This window comes from Equus przewalskii, chromosome 22, assembly GCF_037783145.1.
Source record: "Equus przewalskii isolate Varuska chromosome 22, EquPr2, whole genome shotgun sequence".
In the NCBI taxonomy this organism is placed as follows: Eukaryota; Metazoa; Chordata; class Mammalia; order Perissodactyla; family Equidae; genus Equus; species Equus przewalskii.
Window position 1 is genome coordinate 33,055,980 of NC_091852.1, and position 19,155 is coordinate 33,075,134.

The 19,155-nt window shown below is 36.5% G+C and overlaps 1 protein-coding gene across 14 annotated transcripts in view; it reads right to left on the reverse strand.

Annotated features, from left to right (window-relative positions):
* The window catches only part of ZDHHC21 (zinc finger DHHC-type palmitoyltransferase 21), a 73,173-nt gene that overhangs the window by 49,222 nt on the left and 4,796 nt on the right, over positions 1–19,155 (reverse strand). For 4 of the 14 annotated variants that reach the window (XM_070590166.1, XM_070590164.1, XM_070590170.1 and 1 more), the window contains exons 3-5: positions 15,040–15,197; positions 7,180–7,378; positions 5,611–5,709 (exon numbers count right to left, since the gene is read on the reverse strand). In XM_070590166.1, the coding sequence (XP_070446267.1) occupies positions 5,611–5,709; positions 7,180–7,333 (253 nt within the window). In that variant the 5' untranslated portion in view covers positions 7,334–7,378; positions 15,040–15,197. Of the gene's footprint in view, positions 1–5,610; positions 5,710–7,179; positions 7,379–15,039; positions 15,198–17,485; positions 17,569–19,155 lie in introns of all 14 variants that reach the window. The other 10 variants (XM_070590169.1, XM_070590168.1, XM_070590176.1 and 7 more) reach the window with 6 other exon arrangements.

Consider the following 19,155-nt stretch of genomic DNA (forward strand, 5'->3'; position numbering starts at 1 on the left):
TAAAGTATGAAAAGTTTAAAATTTTAAAAAACGAAAGATCCTAAACATAAGTAAAGAAGATAATAGAAGGTAGCGTACAATTTTCCAAAAAGATATTCTATTTTAGTTCCATTATTTTAGTTTAATGGCCAGGAGTAAAATCAATATACTGGAATTTTATATAATAAGGTATTAGAAAACATTCTGCTATAGACGTCTCTGAATCAATCAGTAAAGTAGGAATAAAAACCTCTATCAAAGTAATTGTTTGCTCTAATAATGTGAAAGTTGAGAAATTATCTTTTACATTTAAAATCTCATTTTAAAATAAAATCCTCTTTCATTTCGTACTTACAGATCTTATTTTAATGAAAACATATCATATGAGAGAGCAACAATATTAAAGCTTAATTTAGATACAGTTAAACCAGTGTTATTTAAGTGCAAGTGAAATGGAAACTCATTTCATACATAGCATAACACAATGTCACAAGCATATCACTTTTTTCCCCACTTAACTAGATTCTCCTAAAGATCCCAATGTTAAAACTCCCAACTCATCTATTACAAGGAATATAGTCAGAAAGGAGATTCTCATCAATGAGTTAATTTTCATTATAAGACAACATAACTTATTTTCTTAAACCAGTCCCTTATAACATAAATATGGCATATTCCTTACTGGCAATTTTAGCATGTAATATTCTAAAGAATAAAATTCTTTATTTCATACTTAAAATGTTGTAGCCTCAGAAAAGAAGAGAGCATTTGACTATCGTCAGAGAAAGCCTGTAACTCCGTAGTCTAGACCAGAGGGTGGAGAGCCACAGTCCACAGGCAAATCCAGGCCACCACCCGTTTATGTGTGACCCAGACCCATGAGCTAAGAATGGTTTTTACAATGCTATTTTATTTTAATTTTGGGGTTTTTTTTAAAGATTGGCACCTGAGCTAACATCTGTTGCCAGTCTTTTTTTTTCCTTTTTCCTTCTTCTCCCTAAAGCCCTCTGGTACTTAGTTGTATATTCTAGTTGTGAGCACCTCTGGTTGTGCTGTGTGGGATGCCCCGACAGTGGTGCCATGTCTGCACCCAGGATCCGAACCGGTGAAACGCCGAAGCAGAGTGCATGAACTTAACTACTCCACAACAGGGCTGGCCCCTACAATTTTAAATGATTGAAAACAATAGCAATAATAATAATTTATGGTGTGTTAAAATCATGAAATTCAAATTTCAGTGTCCATAAATAAAGTTTTATTTGAACACAATGTCCATAAATAAAGTTTTATTTGAACACAGCTATGCCCGTTCATTTATGCATTGTCTATGGCCGCTTTTGTGCTACAATGGCAGAGCTGAGGAGTTATGACAGAGACCACATGATCGATAAAGCTGAAAATATTTACCATCTGGCCCTTTATAGTAAAGAAGAGTATGCTGATCTACGGTCTGCACCATAAATTCGTTTAAAGAAAGTGCTTGAGCCATTCCTCTGGCTAAATTTAGCATACCATACAAGTATCTAAAATGAGAAATACCTAAGAAAACTCAGATCTTCACACACACACTTAACATGTTTAGAGAACAAAGAAAACACTATTGTAAAAGACTAGAAATTTAAAGTGTCATTTATGTTTTTGCCTTGTATGGCAAGAAAAAAATCCACCTATCTTAATCTACTCTACAGATCTATAAGCCATTTCCTAGTCTTTTCTCTTTCCTTCTTCAGGGTTTATTCATATCCAAATAGGACCATGGTGACTGATACATCTGATGTCTGATGATTACCTACAAGACTTTTGTACTAGCCATCGACCAACATAAAATAAAAGCCTATGGGAGAGAGTATCCAATTGCTAATTTATGGTAGCTATAGAAAAATTAAAAACTAACAGACACTTTTTTAAAGAAAAATCAAAATATAAAACAACTCAAAGAAAAAAAGACAAACTCCATAAGTGATTGAGGCTGTTCAAGGAAAGTGGGAACAGCATCATACAGTTTAACACAGATCCTCATTAATGCTGTACATGCATAAACGAACATAAAGCAAGGTTTTGTTTTGTTTATCCCTCAGACAGGAAGGAATCACCTTCTATTTGAGTCCTTTAAAAGACTCACTAGCATATTAGGGCCCCCCCCTCAATTACTGTATTTCAAATCACAAAGTAATGTTTTGGGGAGAAAAATACAACTTGAAACTACCAAAGTCAATACAAGGTTTGGGTCTTAATGAAGGTTCCCTGCCCGAATCAGCTGTCAAGGTAGGAAATAAATGTCAGCAATTCTCTTAGAGATCACCTTTAAAAAGCAATACAAGATGGGGGACAAAAGCAAACTAAGAGCGAGTACATGACCCCAAGTACTAACAGCACACGCATCCCTACAGCTCAGGGTAAAATCTCAAGGGACAGTAGCAGACAAATCTAACACATACTCTATTTTTAAAAAACTTGGAAGATTTTGCTCTGCATCAGTGTATCAAAAAGCGGCTCTAGTGATGACAACAACACTGAAGTCAAACATGCAAGTTAAGGCTTGATGATGAAAATGTTCTAAGCTTGATTGTGGGGATGGCTGCTCAACTCTGTGAATATAATAAAAACCACTGAGCTGTCCACTTTAAATGGGTGAATTATATGGCATGTGAATTACGTTCAATAAAGCTGTCTTAAAAAAAGTTGAGAATGACTAAAATCATTTCATAAAATTTGAATGCGACAAGAAGTAATATTCCTATATTTCAAACATGCATTGAGTAATTGAGTAATCTGAATAATATTGACAGACATCTAATGATTCCTTTTGACTATTTCATCCATATACCCAAAAGTTCATAAAATCAAATTCTTGGGATCTTTGCGTAGGAAAATGGAATATTCTCTTATATTGAAATTGCCTCATATCTGGTGGGTTATATAGATACTAAATTTATTCTGTTTAAAAAAACAGAAAGGCACGTAAAATATGTCAGAGTAATTCAATAAAAAATGGTTAAAATCATAAAACTATTAGGGTTTAAGTTTCCTTTTCTAAAAAATTCAATTATATAACACGGCTCAACCTTAAAACAATGCTGAATAAATGTCACTACCATAGCCTCAACTCTTTAGTCATGCTATATTATTTTTCACTGGTAAAATTTTGCATTTTTTCACTAAGTTAAAACCATATTTACAAAATAATCAGGCATCCAGCACCAAAAATCACACAATGACTTTAATTTTCCAAAATCAAGGCAAAGGTGAATAAAAAGCTAAAATTATTAATCTGTATATAGATCCATAGTGAAAAGATGACGGAGACAAGGATCTTGGCCTCAGAGCAGCTCCATAACAACCTGCGGGTGACCTACAAAGCACAATCTATGCTCCTGATTCCTTAGTCTACCTACCTCACACAACTACCATGAGGAACATATGATACGAGACACCAAAAGACTTTGGAAACATTTAGAATACAATAAATGAATGTATTTTTTTTCATTTGGGCAAAAGGGAAGTCTTCTGGACTCAGTGAAGAAAAAACAGGCCAAATGTCAACTGAGATCAGATATAATGCAGACATCCAAATAGCCAGGAAGATGCCATGGTGTCCTCCGTCACTAGAGTCTACAAGCTAAAGGTAACACAGTGGTTTCACATGGATTCAATTAGGCGCAAAGATATAATGTATTTGGCATGCATTTAAAAACAATGCTTTTAAAATTTTTAATTAGTTGCCAATATTTTTTAAAATCATGAAATTCCTCATAAAAATTGAGATTCCCTGGTTTTGCTTTAAAAGTTGTAAGATCTAAGAATATCAGGCCTGCCTGACAATTTCACTGTAGCGGAGCAGCTGCTGCTGCCTTTAGGTAAGATACGAGATTTTCAATATGAAACAGTTCCTCCCTGGTCCCTTTCATAGATGTGCAGTATCTGACACACTTCGGCACTTGAATGTTTGACCGCTGCAGACTAAAGACTTCATCAGAAATGGGCCCTGAGTTAGGACAAACCTGTTTCTTTGATTTTTCAGGGAACACTGGGTTTTAGAGGTGAAGTAGACAACACAACTATCGATATTTTACAGAACCTTTGGTTTAGGCTAGTTGAGAAGAGGGATTCTACACAAATTCCAAGTGCCACTCCCCTCCCAAACGCATGTGCACGTGCACATACAATACCTGCTCAGGGACAGTGACACTGTCTCTATAAGTTAAAAACTAAACATTTAACACAGTTTTCAGAAAGTTCTGCAGCTACACAGAACATCAGTGTCATATCATTCCCATTTAATCATTAAACTTGCAAGGCCAAGTAAGCGCCTAAGTGATGCGTCTCAAAAAACAACAATCAGGAACTCAAGAGAGGCTCTATGAGCGACTCCCCACTTAATCTAATTCTGGAAGGAATTAGTACATTGATTCCCAAACTTTGCTACACACTGGAATCACCCCGAATCTTTCAAAAATACTGATACCTGACTCCCATCCCCAGAAATTCTAATTTAATTAATATGGGATGTGATCTGGGGGACACTGAGAGTTTTCAAAGCTCCCCAGGTGATTCGAATGTGCAGCAAGCCTGGAAACCACTGAATTACTATAAAAAGCATTCTGGTTCTGGGGGCAAGCCCGGTGGCGCACCAGTTAAGTATGCACATTCCACTTCGGCGGTCCAGAGTTCGCCGGTTTGGATCCCAGGTGCAGACATGGCACTGCTTGGCATGCCATGCTGTGGTAGGTGTCCCACATATAAAGTAGAGGAAGATGGGCATGGATGTTAGCTCAGGGCCAGGCTTCCTCAGTGAAAAGAGGAGGATTGGCAGCAGTTAGCTCAGGGCTAATCTTCCTCAAAAAAAAAGCATTCTGGTTCTATAATGTACAAAAAAGACAATAAATTTCTCACTGGAAGAAAGTACAGAGTTTGCAAAGCCTACAGAGTAAATGATCAAAAAAAAGAAGGTAAATGAGGTTTACTATATCTGACACGTAATAAAACAAGGAATACATTGTCGATTCATTTTTGTGGTTTGAATGGTTACTATGCAATAAGGAGATCAAAAATTATCTTCAATTAACACTAGAATAAAAGCCTTTCAAATTTTTCACTGAATTGCTAGAACTTGCAAAAATATAGGCAATAGTACCATAATACTACAACCATCTACTCCAAGTGAGATTATCTGTATAATATCATGAGCTAAGTGGCACCATCAAAAACAACTCCCTTATTAAATAAAAATATAATTTCTCACATAATTATATATCATTCAACAAATATTTACCCAGCATCCACTAAGTGACAGAGACTGTTCTGAGCACTAAATGAATTCATTCAGCACTGAACTAATGAAGAAAACAAAACCAAAAATCTACACCCTCACAGAGGTTGTATTGATCTAGAGCGGGAGGACGGAGAGACAAACAGTGAACTGAAAAGGAGAGCCAGGGAATGAGGGATGTGAGGAGGCAGCTGGGATTTGCAATTTTAAACAGAGAAGTCTGGAAAGGAAACATTCCAGGAGAGATTTGAAAGTGGTGTTAGATGACACATGTAATGAATACACACTAAAGACAATAAAATATCTTAATAAAGACAATAATTCCAGTACAGTAAAACTCGCAAGTCTGCAGAGGATCATACCTCCGTGCGGGATCTTCGGGTTCTCAGGGAGTCTGCCCGGATCTGCTATCGAGGCCCTCACTAAGGCAACCAGACAAAAGATGGCAATGCCATAGAATACTATGAAACAAATAAACGAATAAAATTAGTCATTCACCCTTCAAAACATTTTATCAACAAGCATATTTAAAGATTAAATGTTTATCTTAATTATTGCCATCAGGATAATTTTCAAAACACAAAATTAAAAAATGATTAATTCATTTCACTCATCAAAATACTGCTAAGAGGACCATCTTAAATGTACTAATTTTAAATATTGTTTTGCATGATAACAAATGATAAACTTGTCCTAAATCAGATTCTTTATTAACAGAGATTCCCTATCAATAATGGTGTGAATGAATGGGTTCTCTTTTAATTACTACATGTACTATATTTGAAAGAATCAAAGCAGCACTTTTAAACCTATTCTACGATTACACTTTTTCATTAACTCTACCCTGGCTATCTTCAAAATTACTTTGAGTTAGTGATGCTCAATTGTTCCTTTCAACAGATCTTAAGATACTTAATTTGAAAATAACCTAGAAATGTTTGAGTTTTAAGATGAATAACTAGAAAAAAACAGTAAGGGAAAAGAGATTCATTCACCATAATTCTACCTTTTGAAGGAATAAGAAATAGACACTTTGTTAGGGGCGTGCTTCACCTGTAATAGGAAACAGTTCGCATGCTAACTCCAGGACTGACTGCATGGTTCTGGTCAGTTTTATCATTTGTATAACAGAGATTATATTTCCAAAAGCTCTTGTGAGATCAGAATGACATAATGTACATGGAAACTGTAAATGCCAGGTACATACAAAATATATCATTTCAATCTTATTTTTTTTTTAAGATTTTATCTTTCCTTCTTCTCCCCAAAGCCCCCCAGCACACAGTTGTATATTTGAGTTGTGGGTCCTTCTAGTTGTGGCATGTGGGACGCCACCTCAGCATGGCCCGATGAGCAGTGCTAGGTCCTTGCATCGCCCAAGATCCAAGCTGCCGAAACCCTGGGCTGCCGAAGTAGAGCCCGTGAACTTAACCACTTGGTCATGGGGCTGGCCCCTCAATCTGATTCTTTTAATCATAAGCAAGCCATCACCAATGAACTTTGGCAGAAAATAATTATCCAGAAGTTCAAGGTATTATCGTAATCAACATCATAAGCAATAATTTTTGTATCATGAAATTCTCATTTCTCAGTAACGTATACCATCTTCATTCTTAAAACGCCTTCTACATTTGCAATAAGTACATAACAGAAACATTAAAAATATACAGACACACAAATTAGCACTACTGTACCAGTTTTTTCCTTAAACAAAATGGCCTTTATGTATTTTGCAGAGTAAGATACAGAGATATCACATTTATCTAACCCGAAAAATACATAAAGGTCATGCTTTTTTTAAAACTTTCATAATTTAGTAAATAACAATATTACTAACACTAATAATATTAGTGGCACTAATACTCCAAAAACATTCACAGTAAGAAAAATCTTTAATTATATAAGAAATAAATAAAGATCTAGAAACTTACTTATTATTAATATGCCTGGAATATGTCCTTCTTCATAGTGAGGAAAGAGGACAATTTTGGGAATTAAAAAAAAATTGTATAACCAGACAAAGACAATCAAACCCATGCAGCACCAACCATGTGGGTCAACAACAAAGTGAATCCGGAGACCCATTTTGCAGTCCTACAACTGCGTGCCAACCCACAAGGAGAGATGATCCTAAGGAGAGGAAAAAAAGAAAAAGTTGCTTATATAGAAAAAATTATTTGACTAAAACAAAACTACTGGCAGCTATAAAATCACACAGTTTTCTTTGTATATTTTTGACAAAATAAAACACTTTGGAACACAAAGAGAAGATTTAGGATATTCAAATTTCACAATAAGCTTCAAATAACTTAATTTCAATTTTCATTATCAACTGCTATCATAGAGTGTAAACCGGCATTACCTTGTGAAGCTAAACACAGTCTGCCCTTAACTCAACAATTCCACGTGTAAACCCAAGAGAAATGAGTGCACTAGCTACCAAAAGATATGTACAAAATTTTTTAGTAGTTTTAATCATAAGACTAACTGATGGTCATACAAGTCAAAATAGTGGTCATCTTGTGGTGTGAGAGGTATTTACTAACTCGAAAGGAACATGAGGGAACCTTTGAGGCTAGAAATGTTCTATATCTTGACCTGGGTGGTGCTTTATGGGTATATCCATATGTAAAAATTCACTGAGCTGTACACTTAAGATTTGTGCAATTTAGTTTAATTTTAAACCACAATAAAATGCTTAAAACATCATTTTGAAAAATTATAATAAAAAGTGAAAATTACAAATTGCCAAAAATATTTAAAGTAATGGACTGAAGCCCAGCCAATCTTATTACTATCAATTCAAGAAGATGTCTGTTGAAATGGGGCTTTTTCAGTTGTGTTAACAAAATGCTAACAGACATCCCAAAGAGACACTTAAAGATACTTTGATACATATGGTACCAAAAAAGTGACTTAAAATATATCTGTACTTATTCACAATTGCTACAAAAAGAACAAAATACCTCAGGGTGAATTTAACTAAGGAAGTGAAAGACCTATACAATGAAAATTACAAGGCTTTTCTGAAAGAAATGGATGACGACATAAAGAGATGGAAAGACATCCCATGCACATGGATTGGAAGAATAAACATAGTTAAGATGTCCATTCTACCTAAAACAATCTACAGATTCAACGCTATCTTAATCAGAACCCCAATGACATTCTTTACAGAATTAGAACAAAGAATCCTAAAATTCATAGGAGGCAACAAAAGACCCCAAATTGCTGAAGCAATCCTGAGAAAAAAGAACAAAACTGGAGGCATCACAATCCCTGACTTCAAAACATACTACAAAGCTACAGTAATCAAATCAGCATGGTACTGGTACAAAAACAGGTGCACAGATCAATGGAACAGAATTGAAAGCCCAGAAATAAAACCACACATCTATGGACAGCCTATCTTCAACAAAGGAGCTGAGGGCCTACAATGGAGAAAAGAAAGTCTCTTCAACAAATGGTGCTGGGAAAACTGGAAAGCCACATGTAAAAGAATGAAAACTGACCATTCTTTCTCACCACTCACCAAAATAAACTCAAAATGGATTAAAGACCTAAAGGTGAGACCTGAAACCATAAGGCTTCTAGAAGAAAATGTAGGCAGTACACTCTTTGACATCAGTATTAAAAGGATCTTTTCAGATACCATGTCTTCTCAGAGAAGGGAAACAATAGAAAGAATAAACAAATGGGACTTCATCAGACTAAAGAGCTTCTTCAAGGCAAATGAAAAGAGGACTGAAACAAAAAAACAACCCACTAACTGGGAAAAAATATTTGCAAGTCATACATCCGACAAAGGCTTAATATCCATAATATATAAAGAACTCACACAACTCAACAACAAAAAATCAAACAACCCGATCAAAAAATGGGCAGGAGACATGAACAGACATTTCTCCAAAGAAGATATACGGATGGCCAACAGGCACATGAAAAGATGTTCATCATCGCTGATCATCAGGGAAATGCAAATCAAAACTACACTAAGAATCACCTTACACCTGTTAGAATGACAAAAATATCTAAAACTAATAGTAACAAATGTTAGAGAGGTTGTGGAGAAAAAGGAACCCTCATACACTGCTGGTGGGAATGCAAACTGGTGCAGCCACTATGGAAAACAGTGCAGAGACTGCTCAAAAAATTAAAAATAGAACTACCATACGACCCAACTATCCCACTACTGGGTATCTATCCAAAGAGCTTGAAGTCAGCAATTCCAAAAGTCCTATGCACCCCAATGTTCCTTGCAGCATTATTTACAATAGCCAAGAAGTGGAAGCAACCTAAGTGCCCATCAACAGATGATTGGATAAAGAAGATGTGATATATATATACAATGGAATACTACTCAGCCATAAAAAAAGAACAAAATCGTCCCATTTGCAACAACATGGATGGACCTTGGGGGAATTATGTTAAATGAAACAAGCCAGATAGAGAAGGACAATCTCTGCATGACTCCACTCATTTTTAGGAATTTAAAAATGTAGACAAAGAGAACAGATTAGTGGCTACCAGGGGAAGGGTGGGGGGTGGGCACAAAGGGTGAAGGGGTGCAACTACAACATGACTGAAAACAATAATGTACAACTGAAATTTCACAAGATTGTAACTTATTAACTCAATAAAAATTTAAAAATATATATATATATATCTGTACTTTAGTAGATAAAACTTATAAAGCCTAAACAACAAATTACTATATAAGGTCTATGGGGCACCTTTTATATAAAATACAATGCAATAATACAAAAATAAACTAGGACAACGTTTCTCAAACTTGTCAGCAAACCAGAATAACTGAGGAGCTTTTTAAAAATACTTCTCCCCAGGACCCATTCCAGACCTATTGAATCATAATTCTTTACGGAGTAAAGCTCAACAACCAACAAAGTCTCTCTGATACAGCTGACTGGTATCTGAGAACCACTGATCCAGGAGCAACTAAGACTTCAATGTCACAGCAATGAGTTGAACTCAGTTCAACAAATATTCATTGAGCCTCCACTATATATCGGTCACTTGCTAGACACTGTAGATACAATGAAGAATAAGACATGGTCTTTGCTTAAAGGAACTAACAGTCTAATAGGGAAGAGTCATAAAATGGGTTTAACATAATATGGTAAGTTCCAGAGATGTGGACATGATGTTACCAGAGGCACAGAAGATCAGCACTAGTTAAATCAGGGCAAGACTCCTTATTGGGAGTGAAACTTGAGTCCAATCTTAAAAGATGAGTAAAAGTTACCCAAGCAAAAAAAGTGACAACAACACGGAAGGAAACAGAAGGAAGACCAGGAGGTATACAAGAGTAAAAATTGTAGGAGGTATCACAAACTTCCATCATAAATCATAAAGCTTTTAGTGGAAAGTGAGTGGTGAGAAATAAGGGGCCATATCATGAAAGGCATAAAGATGCCATGATGGAACGCTAAGACTTCATTCCCACGCATTGGAAAGCTGCTGAAGCAGGAGGTTAACATAACGAGATTTTTACTTTTAAAAAATTATTGAAGCTCTGGGGGCTGGCCCCGTGGCCGAGTGGTTAAGTTCGCGCGCTCCGCTGCAGGCGGCCCAGTGTTTCGGTGGTTCGAATCCTGGGCGCGGACATGGCACTGCTTGTCAGACCACGCTGAGGCAGCGTCCCACATGCCACAACTAGAGGAACCCACAACGAAGAATACACAACTATGTACCGGGGGGCTTTGGGGAGAAAAAGGAAAAAATAAAATCTTTAAAAAAAATTAAAAAAAAAAAAAATTATTGAAGCTCTGGTGTGGAGGACAAAATTAAAGACAGAGATCAGTTACGCTGAGAGAAGACAAAAGCCAAAATTAGTTTTAGAGAAGAGATCAGTTGAAGACACAGTTAGAATCAAACCAGTAAGTTTTAGTAATTGATTGCATATTAGGGAGTCATGGAGGAAAGGGTAAAGGATGACTCCCAGTCTTTCAGCTTACATCCAAGACTACTTCATTCTAAGAAGAATTTCACATCGGTTGAAGAGCCTCAGGGTACCATCCCTTAGAGGCCTTGCCAATGTCCTATAAAGCTACAAAGCTACAAAAACAAACAAAACAGCATTAAGGATTATCTAACCTTAAAGGAACAGCTCTATCCTATCATCCCTAGACACTGCAAATATTGGGGCAGAAGAAAAAAAGACAAGAACTCAAACGCAACGCCACCCAACTGTTTAAATCAGATATGGTGCAAGTTAGTACCTATGTATGAATCCTAAAACAGGAATAGTGCCTAGGCCTTCACAAACGTGCATGTTGAACTTTATTACCTTTTAACTAGGAAATTAAAAGACCTATCAGTATCATTAAAGTGAGGAAAGTCACAGAGGATAAAGTATGCTATTTAACTTGCTAGATATCATTATTTTAAAAACTAAAGGAGCTAAAATATAAATGATAAGCTGTCAACATAGCAAAAAGGAGAGACATTAAAAAGAATGTTTAATTTTACAGTCTTGCCAACCATCAAGTGCTGAAGGAAATGACAGAAAGCTCTGTCTCTCAACATGGTCAACATTATTAGCTTCATGTACCTTCTTTCTTTTAATGTTTCAGTTCCATTCAGGACTAAAAAACAGACTATGAATTTCAGTAATTATATACAAGAAGGAGTAATTTCATTACTTATTTCTAAAGTTATTAATACTAGAAACAGAAGCATACAAGACAGAAAAACAAGTAGCAAAGTTATCAAATACTCATTTTTGAACTCTATTTTTACTCTCTTCTATCAGAGAGTAACAAATTTTTCTTATCACTAGAAGAGATTCCTCACAACAGGAAACCACTAGATGGTGGTTAAAACGTGTCTGTTTTTCCTGGATGTAGACACACGCAGCAACAAGCTCTCAAAGAACAAGCATCCCCAAGGAAAAGCGAGCCAAGGATGGAAAAATAAAACAGTGAGCAAACAAGGTGTTGAATATTTTTACAAAAATACCTGATTAGGGAAAATTACTGCCATATACTCCTTACACTTGGATCGTAGAAAAGAAAACAGTTGTCTTCCAAGAGCTCGAAATCAGATGACAACCCAAAACAGGTAAGTGGTGGAGCTGCAGGACTGCTCCGCTCAGTTCATATCCACCAGGCGTGGCTCACGGCCGAACAGAAACTATTACACACCCTGAGAGGTAACCCAACTGAACGCAATGCTGCTGCTCAGCCTTAAGGGTGGCATTTGTAAATACTTTCATTGGCTGGAGATTCCAACATACTAATTCGTATATTAAATGAGGAGCTCATGACTCAGACTTTGATGCAACTAGTGGACATACTAGTACTTCAACATTGTTGAAGACTGCTATTTGGTAACCACGCTTGAGCGCTGTGACTAACTTCATGAATGATGTAAATTACTACAGCCCAGACTTTTTCAAAAGGAAATTATAACTCAACTCTAATAAACTAGACTCTGTAAATATTTACAATGATCAAACTATTCTGGTAGGAAATCATCTCTCCTTTTTCACCCTTTCAGGCAACTAAATTTCACAATATATTTTCCTCCGGAAGAATACTCAAGTCACTATGAAAAAGTGAGACAGAACTGTAACATCAGAGTGCAGGTTTTAGAAAAGGATAAAAGTTGGCCACAATAATTAGCAAGATATCTAGCCAAACACGTATCTCTAAACTTACAGTTTTTCATGACGCTCCACCTCAGCCAGGGGTCTTACTACAGTCCCATGAATATGAAAAATACATGCCCCTCCCATTCCTCCTGTCTGTCTGACACGTCCCTACCATTTTGCTTACTCTATTTAAATTCCACTCATACTTCAAGGTCAATTTGAATCTCACTCTCCATGTAAAGTTTTTCCTGGCACCTCAGTTCACAGTGATTTCTCTTTCTCTTCTAAGTTTCAAACAAAAAGCAAAACTAGTAGAAGAAAATAGCAAGTGGTTTTAGAATCTTGGAATGAGGAAGGGCTTCACAAACGAGACCCATAAGCCAAGTCTGACCACACAAAGATTACAATTTCTGAAGCCCAAAACACACCAAAAACAAAGTTAAAAGACAAAGCAACCCTGGGAAAAATAATGTAATATATGACTGATAAGAGGCACATAAAGTCAATACATAGGGAGTCAAGTCACAAAAGAAAAAAAATCCAACGGCTAATTATTAGGAAAATGTGAAATAACTAGGTATATTTTTCATCCTTTGTACTGACAAAATTTTAGAAAGATGATACCCACTGTGGAGAGGGCACAGGGAAAAGGACACTCTCCTACATTACTGGTATGCATGAAACTGACACCATCATCTCTGAAGGTCAATTTGGCAATATCTATCAAAACGTCAAACTCTTTGACCCAGCAGTTTTATTTCTAGAAATACCTACAAAACTACTCATCAGCATGTACAGGCATATATACACACAAGGATGTTCCATACAGCAATTCTTGTAATCACAGAAATATGGCACAACCTAAATGTCCACGGAGGGGGAGGGCAATGATCAAATTATAACTCATTCATAGCGGGGACTATTCCAAACTACTGCAACTTAAATGAAAGAAAAAGAAGGGAAAAAAAGAGGTAGATCCAGATCTGCAAGTGACTACCTACATATAATGATGAGTGAAAAAAGGAAATTACATAGGCAAAGTCTACAGTGGGGGTAAAAAATCTTAACACTGGTTTCCCATAGGGGAGGATAAAGACAGACTAGGAAACGGCATAAGGGAACTTTCTAGGGTGCTAATAAAGATCTCTATCTGGAGTTTGAGATACAGAGATTATGAATTTGTCAAAACTTGGCAAACATATACTTAAGATTGGCGCATTTCATTATATGTAAATTAACCTTTAAAAAGCCCTGTAAACCAATAGTGAACCCTATTTAATGATATGTACGTTGAAGTACTGGGGAGAGGTGGGAGGAACTGTACTGCTTGTACCGATGTCTGCAATTTACTTTGAAATGGATCCAAAAAAGATAAAGTGGATTGATGGACGGACAGAGAGACGGATGAGCAGGTGATGAAGTTCAGTAAAACCTCAGCTGTAGAATCTAGGTGTTACACTCTAAAATCCTTTCAACTCTTCTGTCTAGAATTTTCCATAACTAAATATTGGTGGGGAAAGCAAGTTACAGGAAAGTTCATATAACTTGATTCTTTTTCTGTTAGAAAGAAATATACATATAAGTAATTTCTGTATAGGTATAAGAAAAAAAGTGTGGAAGAAAACACTTCTACCAAACTGTTAACAGTGGCTCTCACCGGGCTGAGGGAGGAAAGAGTAGTGAGAAGAAAGGTTTTCACATTTTATGTATGTATTTATGTGTTCTTTTAAGTTTATTAATAAACATATGTACTTCTAAATTCTTTTCAGCCAACTGAAAAATAAAGATAGCCTGGGCGGTCTGATCAGACACAACCACCTTACAAACAAAATGTTTAATATAAGCCTCTCCTTATCATTATGTATTATCCCTATATTAAATGTTCTTAAAATTAATTTTTTTTAAATGCAGTGCAGAAACATCAGCTGTAAAGCCATATAATATTTGTAATTCAGAAAGAAGTCTCTGAAACTCATGTTACTTACAGATTATTTTTCTCTATGGAAAAGCCTTAAGGAAATGTTTACTTAAAATTTAATACAAAAAACTTAGAAAATAAAGTAACTACAATTATTTAACAAATGAACAATTGTTAAATGCATCTAAACATAAGACTTTAAGGATACTATGTCACACAATTCAGAAACATATTTCCATGTAAAATTAAATGCAGACTTACCACTAGCAAATTCACTGAGATGTGCTGTAATCTTTCTGGTACTTGCATTTAGAGGTTTTATCTTGAGTCATTGTTTTTTTAATTACATCCCAACAAATGGATCTCTTCTCAATAACAGTTCTCCATGAGACTCTATTAATGGTTTAACAAATAATGATCTGTCACAAAGATAAAAAGCAGCTAAATATTCTGTGAAAACGTCAATTACACAAGTTTAAATTCAGAAATAAGATGCTTCAACTCCACCTGATTCTGTGCTTTCATACCCCACCCCATTCCCCCGGAAATCTGCATTTGACTACCATAATACATGAAAGTTCTTCTCTCTTTTGAAGCCACCCAGTTCCCATAAAATCAAATTAGCATATGTGTCCACCATTTGGGCTTCATCAACTTCCTGACCACAAATCATAAAACGACAATAGATTCTGAGGTCACTGCTGTGACAAAATGCAATGTAATGTCTATCAAGATGTGAGGCTAGAATCTATTCATAATTGATAAATACAAAATAAAAAATTTAAAATAGAAGCAAGCTCTAGTTTAAAGTGTTTTAAGGAAAAATGTTATCCTCCTGTAATGAAACTATTAAGAGAATCAATCATAAGTTAGTTTCCCAGTTCAAGCTTAAACAGTAACATTGTAAGGAGTTCTAGATAAAATATACTGATTCATCATTTCATCAATTCAATCAACATCTATTGACTATATCCTATGCCTTGGTACTAGGTATAGATATAAAAAGACGGGCCCACCCTCAATGGAGACAAACTAGTAAACGGACAAGATCAACATCACCTAACACAAAGCAAGAATGAGAGCAAGGGGGCAAGAATGCATCTCATACAGGAAGGGTATTGGTTCAGGAACATTTTTCAGTTAAGTGAGTATTTATGCATGTACTAGGTTGCAGTACAAAATGTATTCCTTACGGTAAGTTACTGTGAGGACCCGGAATTGGCCACCCCAAGATATGTCTCTTTGGCATCAGGATTATTTGAGGCTGATTGCTTTTGATAAACTGGGACAGGGAAGGAGGTTCTGAGGAACGGAACTTGCCCTTTGTTAGGACACTTACATTTGTAAGGTAAATCTCTATCTGTAAAAGGTGCCTCCCTCTCTGTACCAGGAAGAAGAAAGGAGATGACCTTCTCTCTAGAAACTCTTAATCAATACCAAAGGCAAGGACTTAAATCTGCATTTTATTGTGTTTCTCTGGTAACCTCCTGTAACTGACTTCCCTCCCCCTCCAAACATTGGCATCTCCTTAAAGATTAAGCATCTTTCTTTAGGCTGGGAAGCGATTGCAGCGCTCATCTGTGACCCCCCAGCCCGAGGTAACACACCTGCCACCCCGCGGCGTTCACTGAGACAGCAGACCTATCTGCCGTTTCCATCAAGAGCTGTGCTGAAAGAGCAGTCTCGTGATTAGTGTAAAAGGGACATTTCAATCTATGTGAAACACCCTGTTTGGGGGTATATAACCACTCTGTGCACCCCACTTCTTGGGTGCCCTTTCTTCCTTCAGGAAGAAAGGCCCCGGGCCATGGTTCCTCAAAAAGCTTTGTTTAATTTTCTCTTGCTATTCTGTCTCATGTGAATTTAATTCGTTCTCCTGCCAGACGAACCCCCATTTGGGGAGAGGAAATGTCTTCCTCCCCTACATTACCATCAGAAAAAGATTTCCAGGGAGAGTGAAGCCTGTGAGTTAGCTAGAGGAAGAATAGAGACTGTCTTGAACAAGGGAGCAGAATAAGGTACAAAAACAGGCAGAGAAAATCTAAGTAAACAGAAATAACTAGAGTCATTGCATATGGGATGGGGGAAACATGTCTAACCTCCGACCACAATCAACTCTAAGAAATATATTTCACAATGTTACCAGTACACATAGAAACATATGAGATATATAAGTGATATATGAGTATATTTTAATACAGAACTGAAAAAGTTTACTGAAATGATATTTACCCTTACTACATGGGATACACTGATAACTGTTATTCTCTTATTCTACTTCACATTAATAAAAATATATAATGCTGGTCACAGCATACTAAACAGATTTCATGACCCACAAGTAGAGAGTGAGCACAGAGTGAAAAACACTGTTAAGTCATCCCAATGAGTTTGGACTTCACCCTGAACACAGTGGAAAACCACTGAAGGATTTTAGGCAGAAGAGTGCCCTGATGAAATCTGCATTTGGAAAGAACAGCAACACTCTGAAGAATGGACTTGGGTGGATGGATAAAGTTCCAAGACTGACTACATGAAATAAGCTAGGCTTACTGGTCACCCAGATGAAAAACGAGGACACATGGAAAGCACCCCGAAAGCACTAACTTATAAGGGGAGTGGGGAGGGGAGGGGGTGAGGAGGGAACACTTCAGACAGCAGGCATGCTGGAAAAGGGCAGATTAAGAACTTAATGAGTAAAACTTACAGGACTTGGTGATCAAGTGGAAGCAAAGGGCAGATGCTAGGATGGCTCCCAAGTTTTTGGCTTAGGGACTAGGTGGTATCATTCTCCAAGACAGGAAATAAAGGACAAGTTATGAGTTTGTTAAGCATACTGCTTACCATAGCAGCAGGAAACTACTACATACTGAGGATGTGAAAAATACAACAAAATCATTATCATTACATTTCCATTCCCTTTACAGATTTTTTTTTAAAAAAACTGTACTTTCTCCCAGGGTCAATTTTCCTATGGTCCACGATTGTTAGGATTGTCAAACGTAATCTGTTTCTGCTCTAACTTTCCAAGCTAACTTAAAGTGCTCCTTGGCTGCACCTTTGCTTCTTAAGAGACAAAAGATGGAACGACAAAATAAAGGAGCCGCTACTCTAATGGCAAATGAAGGAATTCACCTTCTTCTAGAAAAAAACCTCAAGCAGAAATATGGTACAACAAAATGTTCTGAAACATGGCCAAAGTCAATAATGCTACTAAGGCGAGGAGTCTAGGGTGGCTTCCTAATGTTTCAGCAAAACGGCAGTTTCCATCAGCAACAGTGTTAGGTAATAGCATAGGTCAACAATCCATGAGTCAAACCCCAGTCACTCACTGGCTTAAAATCCAGGAAAAATCCTACTTTACATTTACAGTTATCAGAGCTACACTGCAGCCACAGCATCCAAATGAGATGAACATTTCATCTAGTTCAACAGCACCACCATTGTGGAGTCAAATCTCACCTATGTGGTATAAAACCAATGCTAGGCTTAAAAATCCAAGAAATTCTGGGATAAGAAAGAATATCCCACGGTTTCATAACTATAAAATGTCATTAAATATTTTTACCATTGCTATGTCTAAAAGAATACAAGCAACAATTATAGGGCAAACCAAAAAACAAAAGCAAAACAAATTTTTCCCCCAAAGGGCCAAAATAAAATGGTTAATATATGAATCTATAAAATTTAAACCTTATAATTACAGCTTAAAATGAATTTTAAATATAAAGTTACAACTATATACTTTTAAACATATTTATAGAGCTATTTAATTTCTGATTTTATCTACCCTGAAAATTGGTCAAGTGAAATAATTCTACCTATCAAGCTACAGCTGTCTCTAATAATTAGCCAATGAGGTAATTCAACTTTTAAAATATCACATAGGTATGCAGTTTATTCCAACAGAGCAGGAAATTAATCTTGTACAGATATTAAAAAGACAACCGCATTCAAATCATGACACAGCCTCTTATTAGCTCTCCAAGCTTCAGTTTCTTTTCAGGCTTTAGTTTAACCATCTGTAAAACGGTGATAAAAATATCAACTCACGGGGTTGTTGTCATGCTTCAGTGAGAAATGACCTGGCAAATGAGAGGCATCTCCAAAAATGGTAACTTTAAAGGGGAGTGGGGGAGGGGAGACGAAGGGAGACTTAAAGATGAGTTTTCCTAGTCTTAGAAACTCCGAATGAAACGACGTTTCTGGGTCCCGGTGACTAAGGTAGTGATACAGTTTACCCTCAGCTATCTCCTTTCTCTAACAGGAAAGTCTGAGAACTACTTGTCAGAGATGAGAAACCTCAGATAGTACAGTCTTTCAGCTAGCATCATACTATAAGCATGTAGGGAGGTTGTATTTCCACATGTTGGCATG